This window comes from Ambystoma mexicanum, chromosome 14, assembly GCF_040938575.1.
Source record: "Ambystoma mexicanum isolate Mex_15411 chromosome 14, UKY_AmexF1_1, whole genome shotgun sequence".
In the NCBI taxonomy this organism is placed as follows: domain Eukaryota; kingdom Metazoa; phylum Chordata; class Amphibia; order Caudata; family Ambystomatidae; genus Ambystoma; species Ambystoma mexicanum.
This window is the reverse complement of record NC_090940.1, coordinates 97,231,594-97,253,171: the sequence shown is the minus strand read 5'-3', so window position 1 is coordinate 97,253,171 and position 21,578 is coordinate 97,231,594. Positions and strand designations below refer to the sequence as shown.

Here is a 21,578-nt window from a genome sequence, read left to right as displayed (position 1 = left end):
AAACCATTTGCACTTCCTGTTGGACTCTGTGGCGAACAGATCCACTGCCGGGGTACCCCATAGAGCGAAGACTTCCTCTAGTACGTACTGGCACACTTCAAACTCATGTGAGACCATGCTTTGCCTGCTCAGAGCATCCGCCAAGGTGTTCTCTGTTCGTGCCAGATGAACTGCCGAGACCGAGATTTGGTTCTCTCGCAACCAGAACCACAGCCAAATTGCCTCTGTGCAGAGGCCTGGAGTGCACGCTCCCCTCCTTGTTGAGGTAGTGCATTGCCACTGTGTTGCCTGTCAGGACGAGGACATGCTTACCTCAGAGACGGGGCAAAGGCCCTCAGGGCTAACCTGATGGCCCGCAACTCCAGCTTGTTGATATGCCACTTGGCTTCTAATGGAGACCAGAGGCGCTCATCCGCAAATCCTCACGGTGAGCGCCCCAACCCTTCAGGGACGCATCCGTGACCTCTCTGGCCAAGGAGGCCAGAAGAGTTCCCCCGCCAATAGATTGCTGCGTGTGTTCCACCAGCCGAGTTTGCAGACTACTTGGCTGGGCACTGAAAAGGCTATCAGAGAGCTCCCAGATACTGAGACCACTGGTCCCTGAGAAGCCACTGAAGGGATCTAATAAGCAGCCAAGCCTCGAGCACTAGATAAATACAGGAGGCCATGAGACCCAAGAGGTGGAGGAAAGAAGCCGCTGGAAGTGTGGTGTGGTTCTGAAACAACTGCACCATCTGCGCAATGTTGCTGACTCTTCGGGAGGGAAAGCCTTCCCTGCCCGGGTGTCTCGGACTGCTTCGCTGAACTGGCGTCAGATGGGACTTCAAGCTGGAGAAGCCCAGCCTGTGCAGTGGTAAGCAGGTGTCTTCCAGATGAGACAAGACTTGCCCCGCCGACTTCCCTTGGATCAACCAGTCGTCATGGTAGGAAATACATGGACCCCAGATCTCCAGAGTTGAGCCGCAACTACTGCCATGAGCTTGGTGAAGACCCTTGGTGTGGAGGTCAACAAAAAGAGAAGCACTTTGAACTGATAGTGCTCATCTCCTATTAGGAACCTTAAGAACTTCCTGTGCTTTTGGTGTATCGGCACATGGAAATAAGCAACCTGTAGGTCTATTGACACTAGCCAGTGTTAGGACAGTTTTTCTTAAATTCTGCCCCACTTCATCAAAACCATTCAACTGTGACAGTACAAGACTCCACTCTTAGTATAAGGCTGTACCACCTGAGTTTGTTGTAATGTAGTCAGAGCAGCCAGTCCTAATTTAGGAGGCAGAGAGGGCTGTAGAATCAGTGCAAATGAAATTTTAATACAAACGGTCTTAAGAAACACTGAAACACTATGTATTGTACAAATAAATGGTTTATTTAAATACAAGTACGCCCAGATAAATCTTGGGGGACATAGGTACTATCACAGTATATATAAACACAACACTATGCTTGAAGGTGCACAGACCAAAGCAAATAACTTAATTTGGAACACCTAACACTAGTTCTCGGGAAGTCAAAATCCCTTTTAAACACATTCAGTATAGGACACACCTATTCCTGGGGAGTAAGCCACAGCAAACAAATACAAATTTATAAATGCTGCAGTTTTCTTTCTAAGTTAGAAATAAAACTGCAGCATTTATTTTGCAGTGCTTTAAAAAATAAATAAATTTAAAGCACTTACTAGCAACAGGTTGTGTTAATCTCTTTTCTCCGGCAATAATGGAGCAACATCCACCTGCTGGTAGCTTGTGTGTATTACAGCTGGCTGGCTTTTGCTTCATTAGTGCTACAAGGGCAGACATTAACACAAGCACAGAAGGCTCTTCCATTTCACAAAATGGATGCCTCCTAGTGTTTGAAATTGGAGTTTGAGCCTCATTTGCTCAAACCTTTACATAGGAACTTGGTTTAAAAATATGTTTTATATATATTTGATTATGGGCCATCTTTTTAGCCAATACAATTTTTGAGAGCACTAGCCCTTTAAGGTAAGTAAATACCCAAGCCAGCACAGTACCTCAGCACAGAAGAACATTTTGCATCAGGAGGACTTCAGGATCTGCAGCAAAAAACCTGGTGGGTGGATTCCTTGTGATGACTGAAAACAGGACCTTGGAATGGACTTTGCAGAAGGGATCAACGGGCAAGGCTCTAGGCAAGCTTTTCATCCCGGCTGGATGTGGCTCTGTGGATTTGGCACCTTTTTCAGGAGCACAGAAGACAGAATATTGCTTGTCGGATTCTCGTCGTTACAAAGGCCCAGCACTCTGATGAAGGGACTTTTCGGACTTGAGTTGTGTCTCTGGAGTTCCAGCAGGATGCCCATCAAGTTTCAACGAGATTCGGAAGACCGTGCACCGCACAATGCCTCGAGGTCCCAGGGTATTGCAGCCCCGCAAAGTCGCAGCACAGCGTGGGATGGCTCAAAATGCAGGTCTTAAGTCTAGCAGGTCTCACCAGGCTCTTGGTTGGGGCCTTTGTTTTCAGAGTCCCCAGGTCGATTGGAAGGAAGGGCTACAGCAGGCTCAGGTTACACAGCAGGCTCTTGGTCGCTGGAAATAGTCTCAGCCGCTTTTCCTTCATCATCCTCTTCAGCGTCCAGGTTCGGAGTATTTAACAGGAACTACAGCACAACTTCTGTATTCTCGCCCTGCATTTTACAACAAGGGGCGGTCTGGTTGTCCAATCAGGACAGCCAGCCCCCACACCCCCCAATGGAACTTGTCCTCATTCAGGCAAGGAGGAAGACAAAGGGCTGTGGAGTTTTGGACTCCTCCCTTGCTTCCTGCCTTCACAGACAGACTGAAGCCTGGGCGGGGAGTGCAGGGCTAAAAATCACACAAAGGAATTTTCCGCCATCGATGTCGGGGGAACGGTAGAATAAAGGACAAGGAATACTAAAATGGCAAAAAACAAGACGGACGCCATTTTGGTAAAATGAGCACCCTTGGGTGCCTTTACTGCAGCTGTGAACACCGCCCACGGTAAAGGTGCACTGAATTAGTAAAAGGTATCACTGCCACCAGCCATTAAAGGCAAGTTTGTCCCTTTAACGGCATCGTTACAGTTTTAATGTGAAAGGGGATACCTTGCATCTCCCCAGCACTCTAAAAGGTGGGGTTTGCTGGTTTCACCAAATAAAATGTAAAAGGGATCCAAATATCCTTTTTACCCTTGGGAACTGTAGTTCTCACAAGGTTAGCCAGAGAAAGTTAAAAGGGGAGCCCAAAGGGCAACCCAGCAACAAAAGGCAGTATGTGCTAAACGTTGTCTAAGAGGATTACATTAAAAAGGCTCTATGGAGAGCCTAAAAACTGACACCCATGAAAAGAGTTAAAGATTCTGTGAGTGTGGGAAAAGGTTCCCACACAGAGGTATGAGGAAAAATAATCCACCAGTAAAGCAAAAAAGTTCTGGGGTTGACACAGGTCAGGAAGATTTATCATTACTATGAAAATCTTACCTAACAGCAAGTCCTGAAGTTTGAGAGCATGGAGATTTTCTTTCAACGTCACCATCCTGAATTTGTCTTTCCTCAGGAACTTGTTCAAGGCCCTGAGGTCCACGGTGGGACAGAGACCTCCTCCCTTCTTGGGCACCAGAAAATACCAGGAATACCAATCCGACCCTCTCTGATCGGGGGGTACCTCATCCACAGCACCCTTAGATAACAGGGCTCTCAGTTCTTCCTGGAGCTCCTGTGCCCATTGGATTGGGGGAGGTGGGTTTTAGGGTGAATTCCCATTTCTGTACTAATTCCCATCAACCTTAGAGACCCCCCCAGCTCTTTTGCTGGATTTAGGACTTTTTAATTTTAACCCTGGAGTGAGTGTGACCTTTTTCTCACTCATGTGTTTTGACCCGATTTTGATTGTGCGTTTTCACTGTTTTTGGAGTCTGACAAACTCCATAGGCATCTACATTTTGTATGGTGACACAGCACCTTCAGTGCAGTGCCACAGAGAAATCCCTTTAGATGTCACATAAGGTTTTAATATCAATCAATTAATACATTTATTTTGGAAACAGATTTACCATAAACCGGTACAAGATAAAATACAATAGCAAAAAAATACATAACACAGAGGTAAAAAGACATTGCATGAGATAAAAAAATTAAGAAAGTGCGTGTGTGTGTATACCAATTAATAGCCACCGAAAGGGTACCAGAATAGTCATTGGATTATCAATGTTCAGTCAAGTTTTGAGAAATCATTTTGGTTCTCCGGTGCCAGGCTTTTCTCAAATAGTCCACCGAGCCCCAGGCCACAGGCAACGTGGCAGCTGAGAGTAGATAGAATAGGTCACGCCTAGCTTGAGACATTCCATAGATCTCAGTGGCAAGAGTGCTTTCCTCCTCAAGTCCGTATATGTTGGGCAAAACAGCACAAAATGCAAAAGGTCCTCCACAGGGCACTGACAGCAGGGGCAAGCCAACGATTGTACATTATGAGACCAGTTTTGTGTTCCTGCCCCAAGCCATAAACAGTCAGAACAATGTGCCTTCTGTTTGCAGAAGTGCCTAAGGCAGAGGACTCTGTTTGACTCAAGGATGGATTTAAACTGTTGCTTATGGGCCCTTACAACACACAGGGTCAAAAAGGTTGGAGGACAAATAAGGCTAGGACAGTTTAATTGACTGATATATTTCTGGATGTAAATGAGCCACGGTATTTCTTTTGCAGCCAGACTTCTCACCAATGCGGTTATGATTTTATGTGAGAGAATGGCTTTCTGGTTTGACCATAATGCCAGCCAGTGCGCGACAGGGGCCAATAACCACTCGTCAGCAATGTGAGAGCACCCAAGTTCCAGATGGATGCCATAATTTGGCGCAGACTGCGGTAGCCCAAGTAGTTTAAGAAAAGTATTCTCTACGTTTTCAATACTTGGAATCTTTTCCATGCCCCACAGTGCGGACCCATAATTAGTGGCAGTTTTAGTTTGTGCCCTATAGACTTCAAGGATTAGCTTGAGTGGATGCCCTAGACAATCATTTTGAAAACGTGACAGACCCCCCCAAAGCCTGTCTCATCCTCAGTTCACCGACAGCTTGTGAGTAGCCATGAATTGGGTATAAATATCCACCAGGCATTGTAAGGCTATGGGGGGTACAAGCTACGATAACCAGACGACTACACCCTCCTAAGACTCGACCGTACCACCTCTCGAGGTGGTGGCCTTGCTATTATAGCTAAAACCAATCTATCAGTGAATCTCTCACCACCACACAACATAAATTCTTGTGAATCCCTAGTGGCTAAGTAAACTATCTAATACGCAGACTGTATCCATTCACCGAATTTACAGACCTCCTGGTCCATTAGGATCTTTTGAAGATGACATATTTTATTGCATAATCTCAAGGAAAGCATCATATTAGGTGATTTTAACCTTGGTCTTACCGACTCGTTAGACACTAATGCTACTATAATCACTAACACCCTAGAGGAACTAGGTTTCATTCAGAAAATCACAGCTCCTACCCATACCAAAGGTAGAACCTTGGACTGGCTAGCTGTGCATAACTGTCCACTTTACAGTCCATCTATAATTCCACAGCCGTGGTCTGATCATCACCTGATCACATTCTCCCTAGAGCCCACACCACCGTTGCAACCTAATAGCATAGCTCCAGCTGTCCCAACTAGAAAAAAGAGAAACATCACTCCTGAAAACCTTATTCCAATGATCCTACCTACTCTTAACGCTAATCCCAACCATACAGATCCCTCAACCATGGTATCTCTGTACAATAAAGTAATGCTATCCTCCCTTGATCCCATAGCACCTCTCAAAGTGAGAAAGAGCAAACCTCGCAAACGTGAACAATTGGTTCTAGCATCATCTTAAGGATATTAGACAGGAGAAACGACGCTATGAAAAAATCTGGAGATCAGATCAATCTGAAATTAATAAGATAAACCTAAGTAATTTAGCTTCCCAGTACAAAAAAGAAATTATCCTTACAAAACAAACTTCTTACAACCTTCGAATCTCTCAAGCGAAATCTAATAATAAAGAGCTCTTCTCAATTCTGAAAGAAATAGAAACTCCCGTCCAGCCGCCTGACTCATGCATCAAGGACAAAAATTGGTGCACAGATATTCAAAATGCTCTTGCCAATAAAATTACTTCTCTGCAAACTAAAATCAGTAACAAAAAAAGATTCCCTTCTCTCCATCTCCAAATTGAGTAACACCAATTCTACTCCACCTCAACCCACCTGGACATCACCTCCTGTGCCCACCCCCCTCTTCAACTTCAGTAAAGTCTCTACCAAAGAGGTTGAAAAAGTTATTCTTGCACTCCAACCTTCAAACTGCCATGGGGACCTATTCCCTGCACAACTGAAAAAAAGATGCAGCTCGAGAACTCTCACCATTTATCATTAAACTAATAAATGCATCCTTTACAGCCTGTACCATACCCAACAATCTGAAACAATCCTGGGTCCTCCCACTCCTTAGAAAACCGAATCTAGATCCTGCCATCCCTACCAATTACCGTCCCATCACTACAGTGCCATTTCTTCTCCAAATCCTTGATAAAATGGCATACCAACAATACCTTGAACTCAACCACCTCCTAGGAGTCCGACAGTCAGGCTTCAGACCGCAGCACGGGACCGAGACCGCGCTTATAGATCTTAAGGCACAGATAGATGAGCTGAGAGATGAGGGCAAGACAGCACTTCTGCTACTTCTCGATGTCTCAGCTGCATTTGATCTGGTCAACCACGAGATCCTCTGCACACACTTACAGTCGGCAGCTCATTTCTCCAAGGAGGCAACTGAATGGATCCAGTCCTCCCTCAACAATCGCACTATGCACATTTTTTCCCCCTTCAGCAGCCGCTGACCCTATGCCCATTACCTGTGGTGTGCCACAGGGTTCTTGCGTCTCCCCCACCCTGTACACCATTTTTACAAAGTCCCTTTTCGATGATCTAGATGGCCTGGGTATCACCTACACGAACTATGCTGAAGATACCCAGATCCTCATCCCGCTGACGGGGGATTATGACAAGGATTTGGCCTTTGTAAATCGCATGTACCTCATCATCCAGGCATGGATGGCCTCTCATGGTCTATGCCTGAATGATGACAAGACAGAACTCCTCATCCTAGGCACCGCACCCAACCTCAATAAATTAGGTCAAAACTACTACTCTTTTGTCATTGACAATAATATCACCTTAGCTAAGGAGGTTAAAACCTTAGGATTCTATTTAGACTCAACGCTCACCTTCAAAAAACAAGTCAATGCCATGGCTTCCGCTACATCTTATACATGTAAACTTATTAGGGCATCCAAACCATTCCTCTCACCAAACAACTACATCACTCTAGCCAGAGCATTGATCCTATCCAAGTTGGATTATTGCAACGCGCTCCTCGTATGTAGTGACAAATACATCACGGATAAAATTCAAACCTTACAAAACAATGCCTTAAGAGCAGCCCTAAGCCTCCCGAGGAAAGCACATATCCCAGAGACTAGAAGATCGTACAATTGGCTTTCTACTAAAGATAACATTTTCCTTAAATCGGTCTCTCTGACCCATAAATGCCTACACCAAGCGGCCCCTCAATATTTGATAACAAGATTCACCAGACCGACTTCCTGCCGCCCCTCTAGAAAGGCCAACTCAAACCACCTCCTTGTCCCTAGATTCAAACGTACTATTTCTGGAGGGAATAGCTTTCCCTTCAAAGCAGCACAATTTAGGAATTCCTTACCACCATCTCTTAGGGAAGAACTTCCCTACCCACAATTCAGATCTAATACCATCCCGCTGGATCAAGGAACATGACACTTAATGCTAGGACATCCAATCACTTCCACTGCCGCGCCTACTGTAAATTGTGTATAAATTGTATATCCTCTCACCTCTATGCTTAGATATATCTACAACTTGTAAACTATGTATATTCACCTATAACTTATACTTTGATGTATTGGTCCAAATGTTTGATGCTCCCAACACTGTAACCTAGTTGGATTCATTTACTGCGTGCTCTAACTTTATTTGTACACTCCTCTTGTTGCTTTGTGCCTTGCTACCCACGGGTTAGGTGCGCTTCACAAATAATAATAACAAACCATATCGTCGGCATAACCTAGGACAGGAAGGGGGACACCTCCTATCCTGATGAAATCAGCGTTCGAATTAACAAGTGCCTGATAGACGCCATTTATGTACAAAGCAAATAGCACAGGTGCCACAACGCAACCCTGGCGAACACCCAAAAAGGTCTCAAAGAAAGCTGTACACTGTCCCTGGTCACCAAATCTCACCCAGGCTGATATGTTTTCATGGATTATTTGAAGCACCTTGACCAGATCCTCATGGACCTAAGCACAGCCCAGAGCATCGCCCTTTTCACTTTACCAAATGCGGTGCTCAGGTCCATGAAAGCCAAATATAATGCCCCCCCCCCTCACATGTATAGATGTAGCACCCACCAAGTACAAATTCAGGGCCTGGTCCTTGGTTCCCAAGCCCGGACAAGAACTGTATTGGGTCTCTGTAAGTACCCCAAAATCCGAGATCCCTTGTTCGAGCCGTGCCAAGACCGCCCTACCAAAGATTTTGAATGAGGTGTCCAAAAGGGAGATTGGGCGATAGAAAAGAGGGCTACCAGTGTCACCCTTCTTGAAAATAGGGAAAATAATTGCCTGTCTCCATGTTACCGGATAGATGCCCAGTTCTAAGTATGCATTGAAGGACTTAGTTAATATTGGTGCCCACAGATCCACCTCATTACAAAAAATATCAGCGGGAATGGCATCAGATTGCGGGGGCACGGTTAGGAAGTTGCTCGTTTATAGCCAACTTTACCTCTTTAATGGTTAGGCGCAAGAGAAAACCATGTGGTCCATTATAGCTAGGGGGGATGGGGAGGAGCTTTATATAAAGTGCTAAAATGATTGGACTACGCCAGTGCACTTACAGTATTCTCTTTACAAGTTTTTATTCTGTTATGGGGGGGCCCATTGGCCACAAATTTCCAGAATTTTTTGGAGTCTCGTGACTGTAAAGCGTGAAGATGTTCCTCCCAGGCTTGCACTTCTAGGTGGCTCTTCCTTTTGACAAGTGTGTTTTTATAATACGCCCGAGCAGCAATTATATCCCGTCGGGTACTGTCTTTTGCAGCCAGAATCCCTTTAAGGTTTTTCTGTGCTGACCGGCAGGATGCATCAAACCAGGTTTCCGGATTCTTTCTCCCCATTTTAAAATCCTTTTGGAAGATATTAGACATAGTGTCCCAAATTGTTTGTGATGCTGAGATTATAGAACCTGGGCGGTATCCATTTGAAAGGATAGAAGTAAATTCCTGTCTGTTCGCTTTACAAATGGAAGACTGCATGTCCACATGGTCCAGCTTAGCCCATTTTATTCTCAGTTTACACAAGGGATTGAGACCACATTGGTCCAATTGTAAGAAATTGACGATTGGAACCACCAGGGACTCAATTCCCAAGACCAGCCGCAATGCGTAATGGTCACTACATATATTCTTGAGGACCTCGAACTCCTTAATTAGATGCCAATCTCTTACGTGAAGACAAAAGTAATCAATCGTAGAGGATCCTTGTGTACCAAAGGTTGGCTTCCCGGGCCGATCCATTCCAACACGGCCATTCAAGGACCGGACCCCCCCACCCCCAACTCTAGAAACTACTCACAGAATCTGCATTCCCCTTGCACACATTCTTTCATCCACTTTTCTTGGGTGAACTACAGTTCCCAAGAATCGTAAAGTGAAATTGACTTTACTTAAATTTCTCTTTGTAGGTCCAGCACACACGATCTTATGTGGAGTGCTGGAGGGTTACCTGGTAGCCCCTTATACTACATTCTCATGTAACATTTTTATGTTACCCTCACTACGTTAAATGGCTGGTGGCAATGGTTGAATGTTTCCTATCCCTGTGCTTTTCTACCACAGACTGAACCCTCAGCTGCAGTACAGCATCCATGGGTGACCATTTTTTCAAAATGGCCCCCAACCTTTTTTTTGCCTTTTTCTGTTTGTGAGGTCTTTCCTGGGTTTTACTCTGTGCAGTGAGACCGATTTGAGCCCTTTATCTTGCTTTTGGCAGGCTTCAGCCATGAAGCCGGCCTCTGGCTACAGTGTGTCTGGAAGGACAGGATATGAGTGAGGGTCCCAAAACTCCCCTGTCCTTTGTCTCTAGGAATGCCTGAATGCAACCAGTCCCGATTGACTGGCTGGCTGTCCTTAAAAGGAGAGTGTTTTGGGACTAGAGGCAGAGTCCACCACTGGGAGAAACATCAGACTAAGAAACCGTGAACAAAGCTTGCTGCATCCTCCTGGACCTTTGAACTGTCCAGTGAAGCCCTGCTGCTGTGCTGAAACTCTTTTCAATAAGACAGAGAAGCTCCAGAAGGGATGACTTTTTCCCTTGGGTTAGTGGGACCAACTAACTGCGAGATGAACTCCACTGGACCACCTTCCCTGTCTAGCTGTACTTCTTCGCTGCTGCAAGAACCGAGTGCCAGGGGTCGAGACATCCGTAGTCGAGTGCAATGTCTGAAATCCAGCAAGAAGCTACAGGAGTCTCCTAAGGACTCTCCAGAAGCAGGAGGACAAAAGCTTGAGTCCCCCTTACCAGAGTGCAGGACCCAAGGAGGGAAGGAAGCCCAACCGTTATCCAAGATGCACGATGGCGCTGTTTACTAAGTGCTGAAACCGCAAAGTGCAGCTGAACCGAAAAGAGCCCGTAGCTGCAGACAACCTCCAAGTGCCGCCGCAGGAGCCCTCCAGACGTCCTCCACTTGTCCCCATGACTGAGGCTCAGAAACCCAGGGTCTGCATCGCTGCACCAGGACAGAATCCAGCTGGACCACTCTTCTTCAAACCAGATACTGTTTAGACTTGGGGTACTTACCTCAGTGTCTTTTAGCTGTGCTTTTCTCAGTTGAGATGTGCAGATGCTAACCTTTAGAGGTGATTCCAACTCTGCTTTCTACCGGCTTAACAGCTTGTGACCCTACAAGTGATTTTTACTACCAACTCTCTAACTTTGTGCAGAACTTTGATTCTAAGAAGTGCCTCAGCTCTATAGACTGTTTCAAATTGACTTTGGCTGTCCTGGCTCCCTGCAGACTCTTCTAGCCCATTGACTTCGATATGGGTTGTCCCTCATAGGTGGTAACTTGTTTTAGACTGTTATTGCTGGCAAAGACTTGTCTAGATGTCATTCGAAGAATTAGTTAGCCTCACATATACTGAGAACCTGTTTAAACTTTTTCCTTCCTTAAACCTTTCCTTTCTGCAACCTCAGAATCTGCCAAGTACAGCTAGTGTGATACATAAATGCCATTACTGTCCTTGTGATTGAAGTCACCTCAGGGTGTAGGAATTGTGTATGAAGCATAGCAAAAGATTATACACCAACTTGTTACGATTCTGAAAAGTAAGCCTTTTTAAAGGACGCTTATTTAAAACTTGATGTTAATTAAATAAATATTTATAACTGAAACCTTGAGTTTAAGTGTTACTTGGTTACTTGTATTAACAACATTCATTGCTACGACTCTACAGCTCACATTTACCCCTCTTGAGATAGGCCTGCTGCTCAGTCACACTACCAACTTGTGTAGTACAGACCTATACCAAAAGGTGGGTTACCTAATACCAAGCAGATAAGTTTTGTGTAGTCTCACACAGTGTTACTGCATCAATTCTTACCCAACTGTCTGGAGGCCTCTATAGAAAAGGCAAACAAAAACCCCTCTGAATCAACTGCAGGGCACAGGCGTCGGAGGTTATCTCCTGCCACTGGGGCCAATGCCCTCCCAACCCTCCAACCGGTGCATCGTGGGAGAGGAAAATCAAAGCAGCTTAGAGGGTGCGGGTGTCCCTGCTGCTGTTGCTGCTTACTGGCCTCTAGAGGCCCCTCTGCTCCTTATGGGATGCGAGAAGCGACTCGCCCCTTACCTGTGAAGGCACACCCCTAAACGCTCACACCAGAGAGAATACAACCTGATGGGGAAGAAAGGCACAAGTCGATCTTGTAAGCATACCAAGTTTTAAACTTATAACGCAGATGAGGGCAACAGTTAAGAACTCTGCTGCTAAGAACGTTCTGCCAAAAAGAGGTACAAGCAGAAGCTTTTAAAAAGGTACACAGCGTCATGACGCGACAACATACAGTAAAAACCAGCGCAGCTGATTGAATGGACCATATACATGTACCACCTTTATCCATAAGGATGGCAGTTTACTGTTCCCAGTCCATCAGCCTTCCATCACGTGGGTGCTGCGGAGCTCATCTCATCACGTCGACGGTCAGAAAACAAATTAATTATAATCCTACTACATGTTTTATCACTCATACTGTCCACTTCGCAGGCCTTAAAACAGACACAAAGGAGGTTCTGGAGCACTCTAACCTTCACACACACATTTCACTCACTCCGCGCCATCCAGCTCCATGGTCTCCACCCTCGTTTTGAACTATAATGTATCCCTCCCAGCACCTCGCAATACAAAATCACACGATTGTCACTTCACCGATATGCCCTGTCCGTCCTCTTTCAACATTTCAGGACTTACTTTGGGGTTGGTGGTCAAAGGACACCTAGTGCCATGGAATTCGGGGATCTTAAGGTTTAGTCAGTTATATGGGTTATAACTCGTGGTCACCCAGGAATGGCCAGTGCGCGATAACATGCACACCAGGTGCCGGCCACTGATCGAGGTCTTGTAGGGCACATTCCACTTGGGAAAAAACACATCTTTGCAACACTGTTAGAACAATGAATAGACATTGTGGCGGTTGGGTGTGCGAGCGGTCTTCATTGGAGCTCAGGCATGGCTGGGGATTTCTGTGGTCTGGCAAATTTGGGCCTAGTGCATTCAAATTCGCATTTACGGTGCAGGCCTTCCCTTCGAACTATGGTTACTAATATCTACGCAGAATAGCAATGCTGCCCACGCCTTATACTGTACTATATAGTTCAACTATATTTGGTTATACTGAATTAGGGTCCTGTCAAACGGGAAGACGTCCCTCTCACCATCCCCACCACCCCCGTTCCCCTGGCTCATCATAGTGCTTCAAATGCATCTTGCCTCACTCTGAAGTGCCTATGGGGGTGGGACGGGGATGCTCTCTTCCCAACACCTGGCTAGCGGGAGCTATGCCTTACTGCCATAGGGTACGTAACGTCTATAGCCTCTCCCCTGGAGACAAAGCTGAAGGCAAGCCTGGTCCGCTGCACCACTAGGCCCAATGATTTAGCAGCCAACTGAGGTTTCTTACATTTCTCCAAGGAGCCATCCGCTTTCTGACCGAAAAGCATGTCTTCCTCAAAGAGCATGTCCAGCAGTCTGTTCTGAACATTCAGAGAGAAGCTAGAAGTTTTCAGGTATGCTTGGCGTTTCATTATTACTGCTGAACCAATTGCTCTGCCAACGCTACGTCCTGGCCAGTTTGCAATGGCTGCTTGGCTACCTCCTTCACATCTTCCATCAGCTGTAAAAAAAAACATCACGCATTGCACCCTCAGGGACGTACTCTGCAGCATGTTCCACAGCCTTCCATAAGCCAAAAGAGTACTTGGCAAATCCACAGGCTATGTTCGTGGCTTTAAGTGCCATGCAGGCAGATGTGAACACTTTTCTGGCCAATGCGTCAGATTTCTTTCCTTCTCTGTCCGTAGGCAGATTGGAAGTGGATGCCGCTGGTCTGGTGGAAATAGTGGCAGCCTGTATGACCAACCCTTCTGGGGAAGGGTGTGTGGCGAGGAAAGAAGGGTCTCCTTTTGTCAGCCTATATTTCCCTGTACAATTGGCATTCCCAGGGGGAATAGTACAAGGGTGCTGCCATAAGGAAGCTAAAGGGTCGGCAATGGTTGGATTGAATGGCATGTTATGCTCAACTGCGGGACCCTCGTCCAGAATGTCAGTGAGCTCGTATCCCTGAAGAGGTGTGGTGGACTTCAACCCAAGGGTGTCAACAACCCTGTGAACCAGATCCCTGAACTGGTTATTAGCATGGTTATAGGGCTGATTTTGTTGTAACTCAAGGTCTGGGGAAGTATCCAAACCACTGGCGTCTTGTAGACCCTGAGCTAGGGCCAATAAATCGGCTTAGGCATCAACAAAAATAAATCAACGCAGCCGGCTCCTGTGTAAACAGGGTCGACTGGGTCATCAACGCCAAAAATGGATTGCATTTAGTCGAAGCAACCCGATCTCGACAGTGGCACAAATGAACCGTCGGTGCAGAGGGCTTGAGAATAGGTTTCAAAGCCAAAGCTTTTCGATGCCAAAGGTTCTTTCGGCGCCGAGGGACACTCCGATGATCGATGGGCATCGTTTGCCTCGGCCTTATGGCCCTCTGGCAACTTATGCCTGGTAGGCGGGATGCCTGAAGGCGATTGACGTCAACGGCGTCAACGGAGTGACTGGCTTGGGGTCGTCAGGAGCACCAAGCACTGCTATTGCCGCCAACGCTTGCTGGTCGGGGTCGGAGCCGCAACTACAGTAGCTTGTGGCCTAAACATTTCAAACATGGAAGTCTTAACCCAGAGTGATCGGCCCCGCTGAGGGCTTAGCTCGATCCGACGACGAGCTGGACTTGCGTCGTTGGCGGTGGTGCCGCTTATTTTACGGTGAGGAAGATGAGGAATGGCTCCTGGAGTGGGACTGTTTCTTAGTCTTCTTGCAATGTCGTTCTTTCCCTTTGTCGGGGCTGGGCTCCTAAGTCGGGCGTGGGCGCCTAAGTCTCGGCCTACGAACACTGAATTGACAACCGGTCAGCTCAAAGCCAGTTTCCCAGCCTTCTCATGTAGGGACTTGGGCTGCATCTGTGCGCACGACGCGCAGGTCTACGTGTCATGACCAACACCTAGGCAACCACAGAGTCAAGGTCCACTACGCCCCCTGTCAAAAAGTTTCCGAACAGCAGAGCTGGATGATGGATGTCTATCAAGATGAGGACTATGCAGGATAAAAAGCAATCCATTGAAACGTTATGTGGAACTATAGGAAACTATAAAATTGTCGAAACTCCACTTAGTGATCATGCAATGTTCAAAGTATTACTTCATACTGATAAACATAAGAATAGAAACACTGACCTAAGCAAGGTAGCTGTTACAGTACAGGGTAACCGAATAGTATGGTCAGAGGCTAACGTGAAATGGGTCAACCAATATTTTAGCAATATGCTGTGTACGCCACAAGAATGTCTAAAATACTGCAGAGGGGATTTGCGTGAGTTATATGAAGCAATCAGGCCATCGCTGCATGTCAGCTAAAATTAAGGTACAGGAAAAGGCTAACCCCCCCTGCTGTTTGATAACAAAATACACATTGACAAGCAAGATAAGCATAAAAAGGAGTCTGATTAAAAAAGACATGACACGGACTGTGGGGGGAGAAGAAAATTGTGATTGGAACCATCATCACCAAGTATAAGAATTGGCTTTGCAGCCACAAACTGAATACAAAATTCTCCAATTGGAAAATGGTTTATGGGCTGATGAGAACGCATGACCTGCGCAGAGTTTGGCACCTGTACCATACCTATATGTCTGCAAATAACCCCGAAAGAGTTATATGGCACCGCAGAAGTTGAGTGGCACTTCCATTTTAAATGTTTATACTGGGACGAGGGGATGGGTGTTGCTAGGTCTGGAAAAGATCAAGGGCTAAGCGAATGTCGGGACTGGTGGGGTTCTGGTTGTAGTCCCCCCTCATAGCAACGCCTCTGGACGAGAGGAACATTGAAACTGTGGGGAAAATGTACTGAGCTCGGTGGGCCGGCTCTGAATATTGATATTTCAGACATTCTTGAGATCCTGACTAAACTCAAACCATCGAGGATCCCTGGTTTGGCAAATATAGTATGAAAATCGAATAACCAATTTTGGGCCAGAGTGCTGTATGACATGTATTTAAATATCTGGACTCGGGGTGTTCTACCTAGCAGCTAGTTTAGCTCTATCTTGATCCCAGTTCACAAGCATGGGTCATTTACAGACCCTGGCAATTTTAGATTGCTAGCAATGCTAGATTCAGGGAAGCAAAATGTTTGCCACACTACTACTTTGTTTACTGGAAAGGTGGGCTAAGGATAAGAAGCTATTATTGTTACAACAACTGAGCTTCAGGGAAGGGCATTCAACAGTACAGGCAATATGGGTTCTACGCCTACTTGTTGTGGATGTCTTGTATGGGGCAGACAGAGCACTTTATTTGTGCTTTGTCGACTACTCGGCCGCTTTTGATTGTGTCGACCGCTCTATTTTGTGGGCCAAATTGGAGAGGTGGGGCATTGATAGGCAGCTATTATATTTCATCAAGGCCCTATACACCGATACAAACATTCTAGTTTGACTCTTGCCGAATGGTGATGTCTCCGCTCTCATGGCTACCAACAGGAGTTTGAAACAGGGTGCGTTCTTGCGCCCCTGCTTTTTTATCTCTACGTGGCCGACATGGGGGAGAAGTTGGGACCGCCCGCCCGCATAGGTGGGGAGGTCATACAGTGGATTTCATACACAGATAACACTGTCCTTTTGGACCAAATAGCCTTGGGATTGCAACAGGCCATTGACAACTTTGCCACTTTTTCGGAGAAAATCAATCTATAGATTAACTATATACAAACTAAGGTTATGAAGATTCGGGGCAAAAGACGAGATCCTGCAAGTTACAAATGGCACATAAGGGGTGTGAAATTAGATGTAGTAAGACTCACATAAATGGGCCTACCATTCTGCAGTGCCCCTTGCACTCGTACATATCACAGCTATTGTAAAGCAAAAGCACTGCAAAGATGGCTGAGCCTAAAGGGACTTATCAAGAGAATAAGTGGTGATTCGGTTGAGGGAACCTAGGAAAATGTATAGGACTGCCATTGTCCAGTGTATCCTATATGGGCTCAAGATAATCCCGGAAAAGTACACAGGTTGGCTAGAAAGCTTGGAGGGAAGATCATTACGGCACTCCTGAGATTGCTTTTGAAGGTCTCTGTGGTGCCAATAAGAATGGAGTTGGGCCTCACTTCATTACATACCTTGAGAAAAGTGAGGTGCGGTAAACTGTATCCAAGTATAAAGAATGTAGTAGAGTTACCAGGCTCTCCTAGAATATTATCTGTCATCGAGGCTCACTCGTGCTTTCGTTAAGACAACTGGGATGTGAGAGATCTTGGCATGTCCGCGCAAGCCCACTTAGAAAATATTGGGTTGGCCTCTTTTGACCGTGAGGACATCGGAAATCATGCATATAAACTCAAGGTAAAGTCACACTTGGGGGGGAAGAGTTCAATCTATGGAGTACCTTCACACAGAAAAAAGCTGTGGACAGTTTGCTTCAGTGCTTTGAATATGGGAAGCCGTGCAGCTATTTAATTAAGTTGTGTCCCCTCTCCCTAAGGCAATTTATTCTGTATTTGCGGTTAAACATCCTACGTGTGTTGGAATATCTTGGTGCATGGCAGGCGGTCCCCAGAGAAATTAGACTGTGCAGGCTGTGTATGAATAGCGTTGCGACAAGTAGACATGTTCTAACTGCATGTGAGAAGCTCACCAACCTGTATACAAGGGGTATGCACGTTTTTGTTCATCTGAATCAATTGAATCTGACCAGTTCTGGTCTACAATTATGGTAGCAGAGCATTGGTCATTAAGGCCGCAACCATGCATGTTTGGGAGAAGCTTCAGCCCTGTTTATTATGAAAGTCTGTTGTATAATGGATGCAACCATCAAATTAACTTGATTTGCTTAGGGGGTGAGAGCGCTCCGTTTTATTATGTACGAAAACATGAATTTCTTCTTGTGATGCTCAATTTTAAGAGACTTGATTTTTAAAAATACTTTGAATTAAATGTTAATAATGGAATTCTTTTGTTGTTTATGGAAAATGCTTGTTTTTTTTTTTAGCCATAGGCATTAATAAAAAAAAAGCAATTGCCAAAATAGAAAAATACAAAGGGAAACTAAGTTTGATAGTACTGCCAGTCTGAGGGGCTAGTCGGTTTCAACATAACAATGAGCAAAAGGGAAGTGAAGCGGAAGGCTTGGCCTTTGCATCAAATCAGGAAAAAGAATGGTTCTTAGTCGAATCAATGGAGGAAAAGGTGCAAAAAGAGAACATCTTTCATAACGCATTATGGTAATCCCTGCGCCCAGCCACAGAAGTACACTAGCCATGTGATCGGACTTGCAAAGAGGACAGTGTCTTTTTGGGACAACATAATTCGGACAGACATGGTTTTTAAGAGGCACATCATAGTCAAGTCTAAGAGGCTGACTCATGAAAACAAAAAGGTACAAGGCCTCCAATCATTGGTACAAATTAGGACTTCTGCCTTCACAACCACCTAGATATTTTGCAGAAACAAAATCGTTTTAATTTTAAACAAATGGGGTTTCTAGTATTGCAAGAACAACAACATGTTGCAAACATCAGGTGTTGTACTGCATCAATCTCACAAATGCAATCTAAATGTGTATTAAATATGGCAAAATCGAATTGCTTTAACAATCTGCTGTGTTAGAAAAGCAAAATGTTGTTGGCAGTCTGTTATGAATTCCCTGCTGTAAATGAATTGTAGGCTGGTATCTCTGCCGGCTTCAAAAACCCATTCACAGCAGTAATTATAATATCTAAAGCAGCCTACAATTGTCACTTTATAAAACACTGCAAATTAAACTGTGCTTGCATGGGCATGCAACACTATACAACCAACATGGTCCATGCAATATAATGCCTTACATATGCCTACAACCCTGATGCTAACCGACATGTAGACATTGTAAGAGACACGCAGGGAAACACAGTAAGCAGCCCAAGATCCTCTTGGTGTACACTGAAATGATTTTTGGACTAGCCGACTAGGCACTTGACAGGTTCATGCACTGTGCAATTTTAACAGACTTTCAGTTAATCATTTAATGAATCAAAACCTGGAAAATAGTAATTTAAAAAATTGGACTGTGCCCAAGCTTTTTTGCGCATACGGATAACCTGGTTTGGTGCATCCCTTTAGGGTGGAAAGTATCCAATCTCTACTGCGTGAAGAACGACGATAACACCTGAAGAAATATATATATATATATTTCTTTAAATAACACCTTGTTGGGGATGCCTACCTGATGAAGTTTGAGCGACATGCGAATGCCAGGGACCACCACCTTTCGCAGCAATTCCATGTCTGCAAATATCCACTCATCTCGGACAGAGGAGATGCGGAAATCTCCCTTGAACAGTGCATGAAGACCATACAGAAAAGACTCCAAATTGCTGAAAGAAATAAAGGGGAAAAACTAAAAAATCACTGACCAACATCTGCAGTGGTGTGTAATGCATAAGGAGATTAACGGTTTCAAGGGAAAAGCAGTTCGAGACAACTAAACAAAGTTAAGTTACTGCTTCACTCCATATTGCAAAACTGTATTTTGAGTCAAATAAAATAGGACATTCGCTCAATATTTTCTGGGTTTAAGTAAGCCTCATCTGTTAATCACACTTACACCGAAAGAAGTGACCCAATTTTATCTAAAAAGGAATTAATAACACTAGTACCGCGTTTCCTTTGTTGGTCAAACGGAAATTTGTCAAAGAAATAATTCCATGTACTGCAAACCATTGTGACAAAATGGTATAAATCTGATAAGTACATGTGCCCCATGTATTTTTATAATTCATGTGCAATTATTTTGCAGCATTTTTAAAGTTTACCAATCTTGAACAAAACAGATTCATTGGAGCCATATAAGGAATGCTGTAGATTCTGGGGACATAGTCCCCAGAAGCAATCAGCAGGTGTGCCCTGTACAAGTTCCACTGTACACAGGTGAAAATATCTTAAATGACGATGCACCCTTTATTGTCACAGCGCTAAAAGTCATGATATTCACAGTATTCTTTTATACCTTTATTCGGCGTAAGCCATATCGGTAGGGACACAACAATGTAATTACATTTCAAAAATAAACAAGCTACAAGGAAAAAGGAAGAACAATGTTAAAACAGTATTAAAAGCACAATTCATATGTTACTAAAATAAAAACCACAGGCAGCAACAACAAAAACATGTCAACAAAACAAGTCACCTATCAAGATGTACAATACCAATGGAATAATTCATTTCCACAGGTTCAGCGGATTTACCCAAGGGCATTGTTCCTCCTGAGCCAGGATCTGCGAATATATTTGGCGACCAAATAAGCCACTGTAAGGTCCATGGAGTTCTTGCAAAGGTAAATAGCTTCACTGACGGCAGAGACCTTGTGCAATCTAAAAGGGGGTTTCAGATAGGTGATTATGGTCTTTCAATTAACCACAAAATAGTAAAAGATACCCTGATGTTTCATCCCCATTTTCACACATCGGGCAAACATTGCTGTGATCCAGACCAGTTTTTGGTGATGTCTCGCAAAGGCAAGGATCCCAAGTGTAGGATCATATAAAATGCCTTTGCATAATCCAGTTTAAAGATGTTCAAATAGCTCTCAAATCCCTGTGACTCTTTAATTGCTAGGTAGGCCGGGCCTGTGGCTGGCAAGGACAAGTGTCAACACCCTCGCCCTTAGCTCTTTGTAGCTGGCAAAGGCTTTTTTCATAATCATTTTTGAGTTACGGTCCATCTGCAGGGGGTTTTGCCAATAGACAAAGACCCAGTATGGGACAACCGGTTTCTTACGCGCATCAGCCAGGGAATCTTCTGCCAGCCCCTCAGCGATAGCCCCTCTGCAATCTCACTACCATTTTCTTTCTTTCTGTGTTTTTTGTTTGTATTGTCGGAGCGCTCCGAGGCATGCGGGCGAGTTGGCGCCTAATAAAAATTCATTAGAAGGAACAAGTTACTTACCTGTAACTGTTGTTCTCCAGCATGGGTCTGGCATGGATTCACATGCTCATGAACATTCCCCGTCGTCAGGCTGGGAATCCTCGGTAAGAAAAAAAAAAAATAAGTATCAGTTTCGTTTCTGATCGGTCTTTCTTAGCAGTAACCAATCACTGGTCTCTGAGTCATACTACCCTCTCTCTAAGCCCCGCCCCTGGCAGCCATCCTCAGGTTTAGTAGCACGTAAAGTGGCAGTATGACCAAGTGAAGAGCCGCAGCGGGTTAGGCGGGAGGGTTCGCATGTGAATCCATGCCAGACCCATGCTGGAGAACAACAGTTACAGGTAAGTAACTTGTTCATTCTCCAGCATGGGGTCTGGCATGGATTCACATGCCCATGAATATAAGAATACATAGCAGTACACACATGCACAACCACGAGAGGTGGCAGGGCTCAACATTAAGCATTACATAAAACTCAACATTAAGCATCTCTTACCTCCTCACCAGGCTCACCTTAAGCGAACAGGTTGCGCAGCACTGCCTGGCCAACTCTGGACTCCTCCCTGGAATCCAAGTCGACGCATTAGAATCTCGTGAAGGTGTGATCGACCTCTGTTAGGGAGAATTCTCTGTTTAGGCTGAATTTCCTAACCTAGTGAGTCCCCCAGCAGCTTTGCTGGATTTTTGGGGTTTATGTTTTTCTCCTGCCAAGAGTGAGACTCTTTTACCCTCACTC

General features: G+C 45.0%; 1 protein-coding gene across 5 annotated transcripts in view; it reads right to left on the bottom strand.

The window, feature by feature from the left end:
- PCNX1 (pecanex 1) overlaps positions 1-21,578 on the bottom strand; it is a 1,666,514-nt gene that overhangs the window by 255,141 nt on the left and 1,389,795 nt on the right. For all 5 annotated transcript variants that reach the window (XM_069638600.1, XM_069638595.1, XM_069638598.1 and 2 more), the window contains exon 30: positions 19,143-19,293. In XM_069638600.1, coding sequence (XP_069494701.1) covers positions 19,143-19,293 — 151 coding nt within the window. The remainder of the gene's footprint in view (positions 1-19,142; positions 19,294-21,578) is intronic.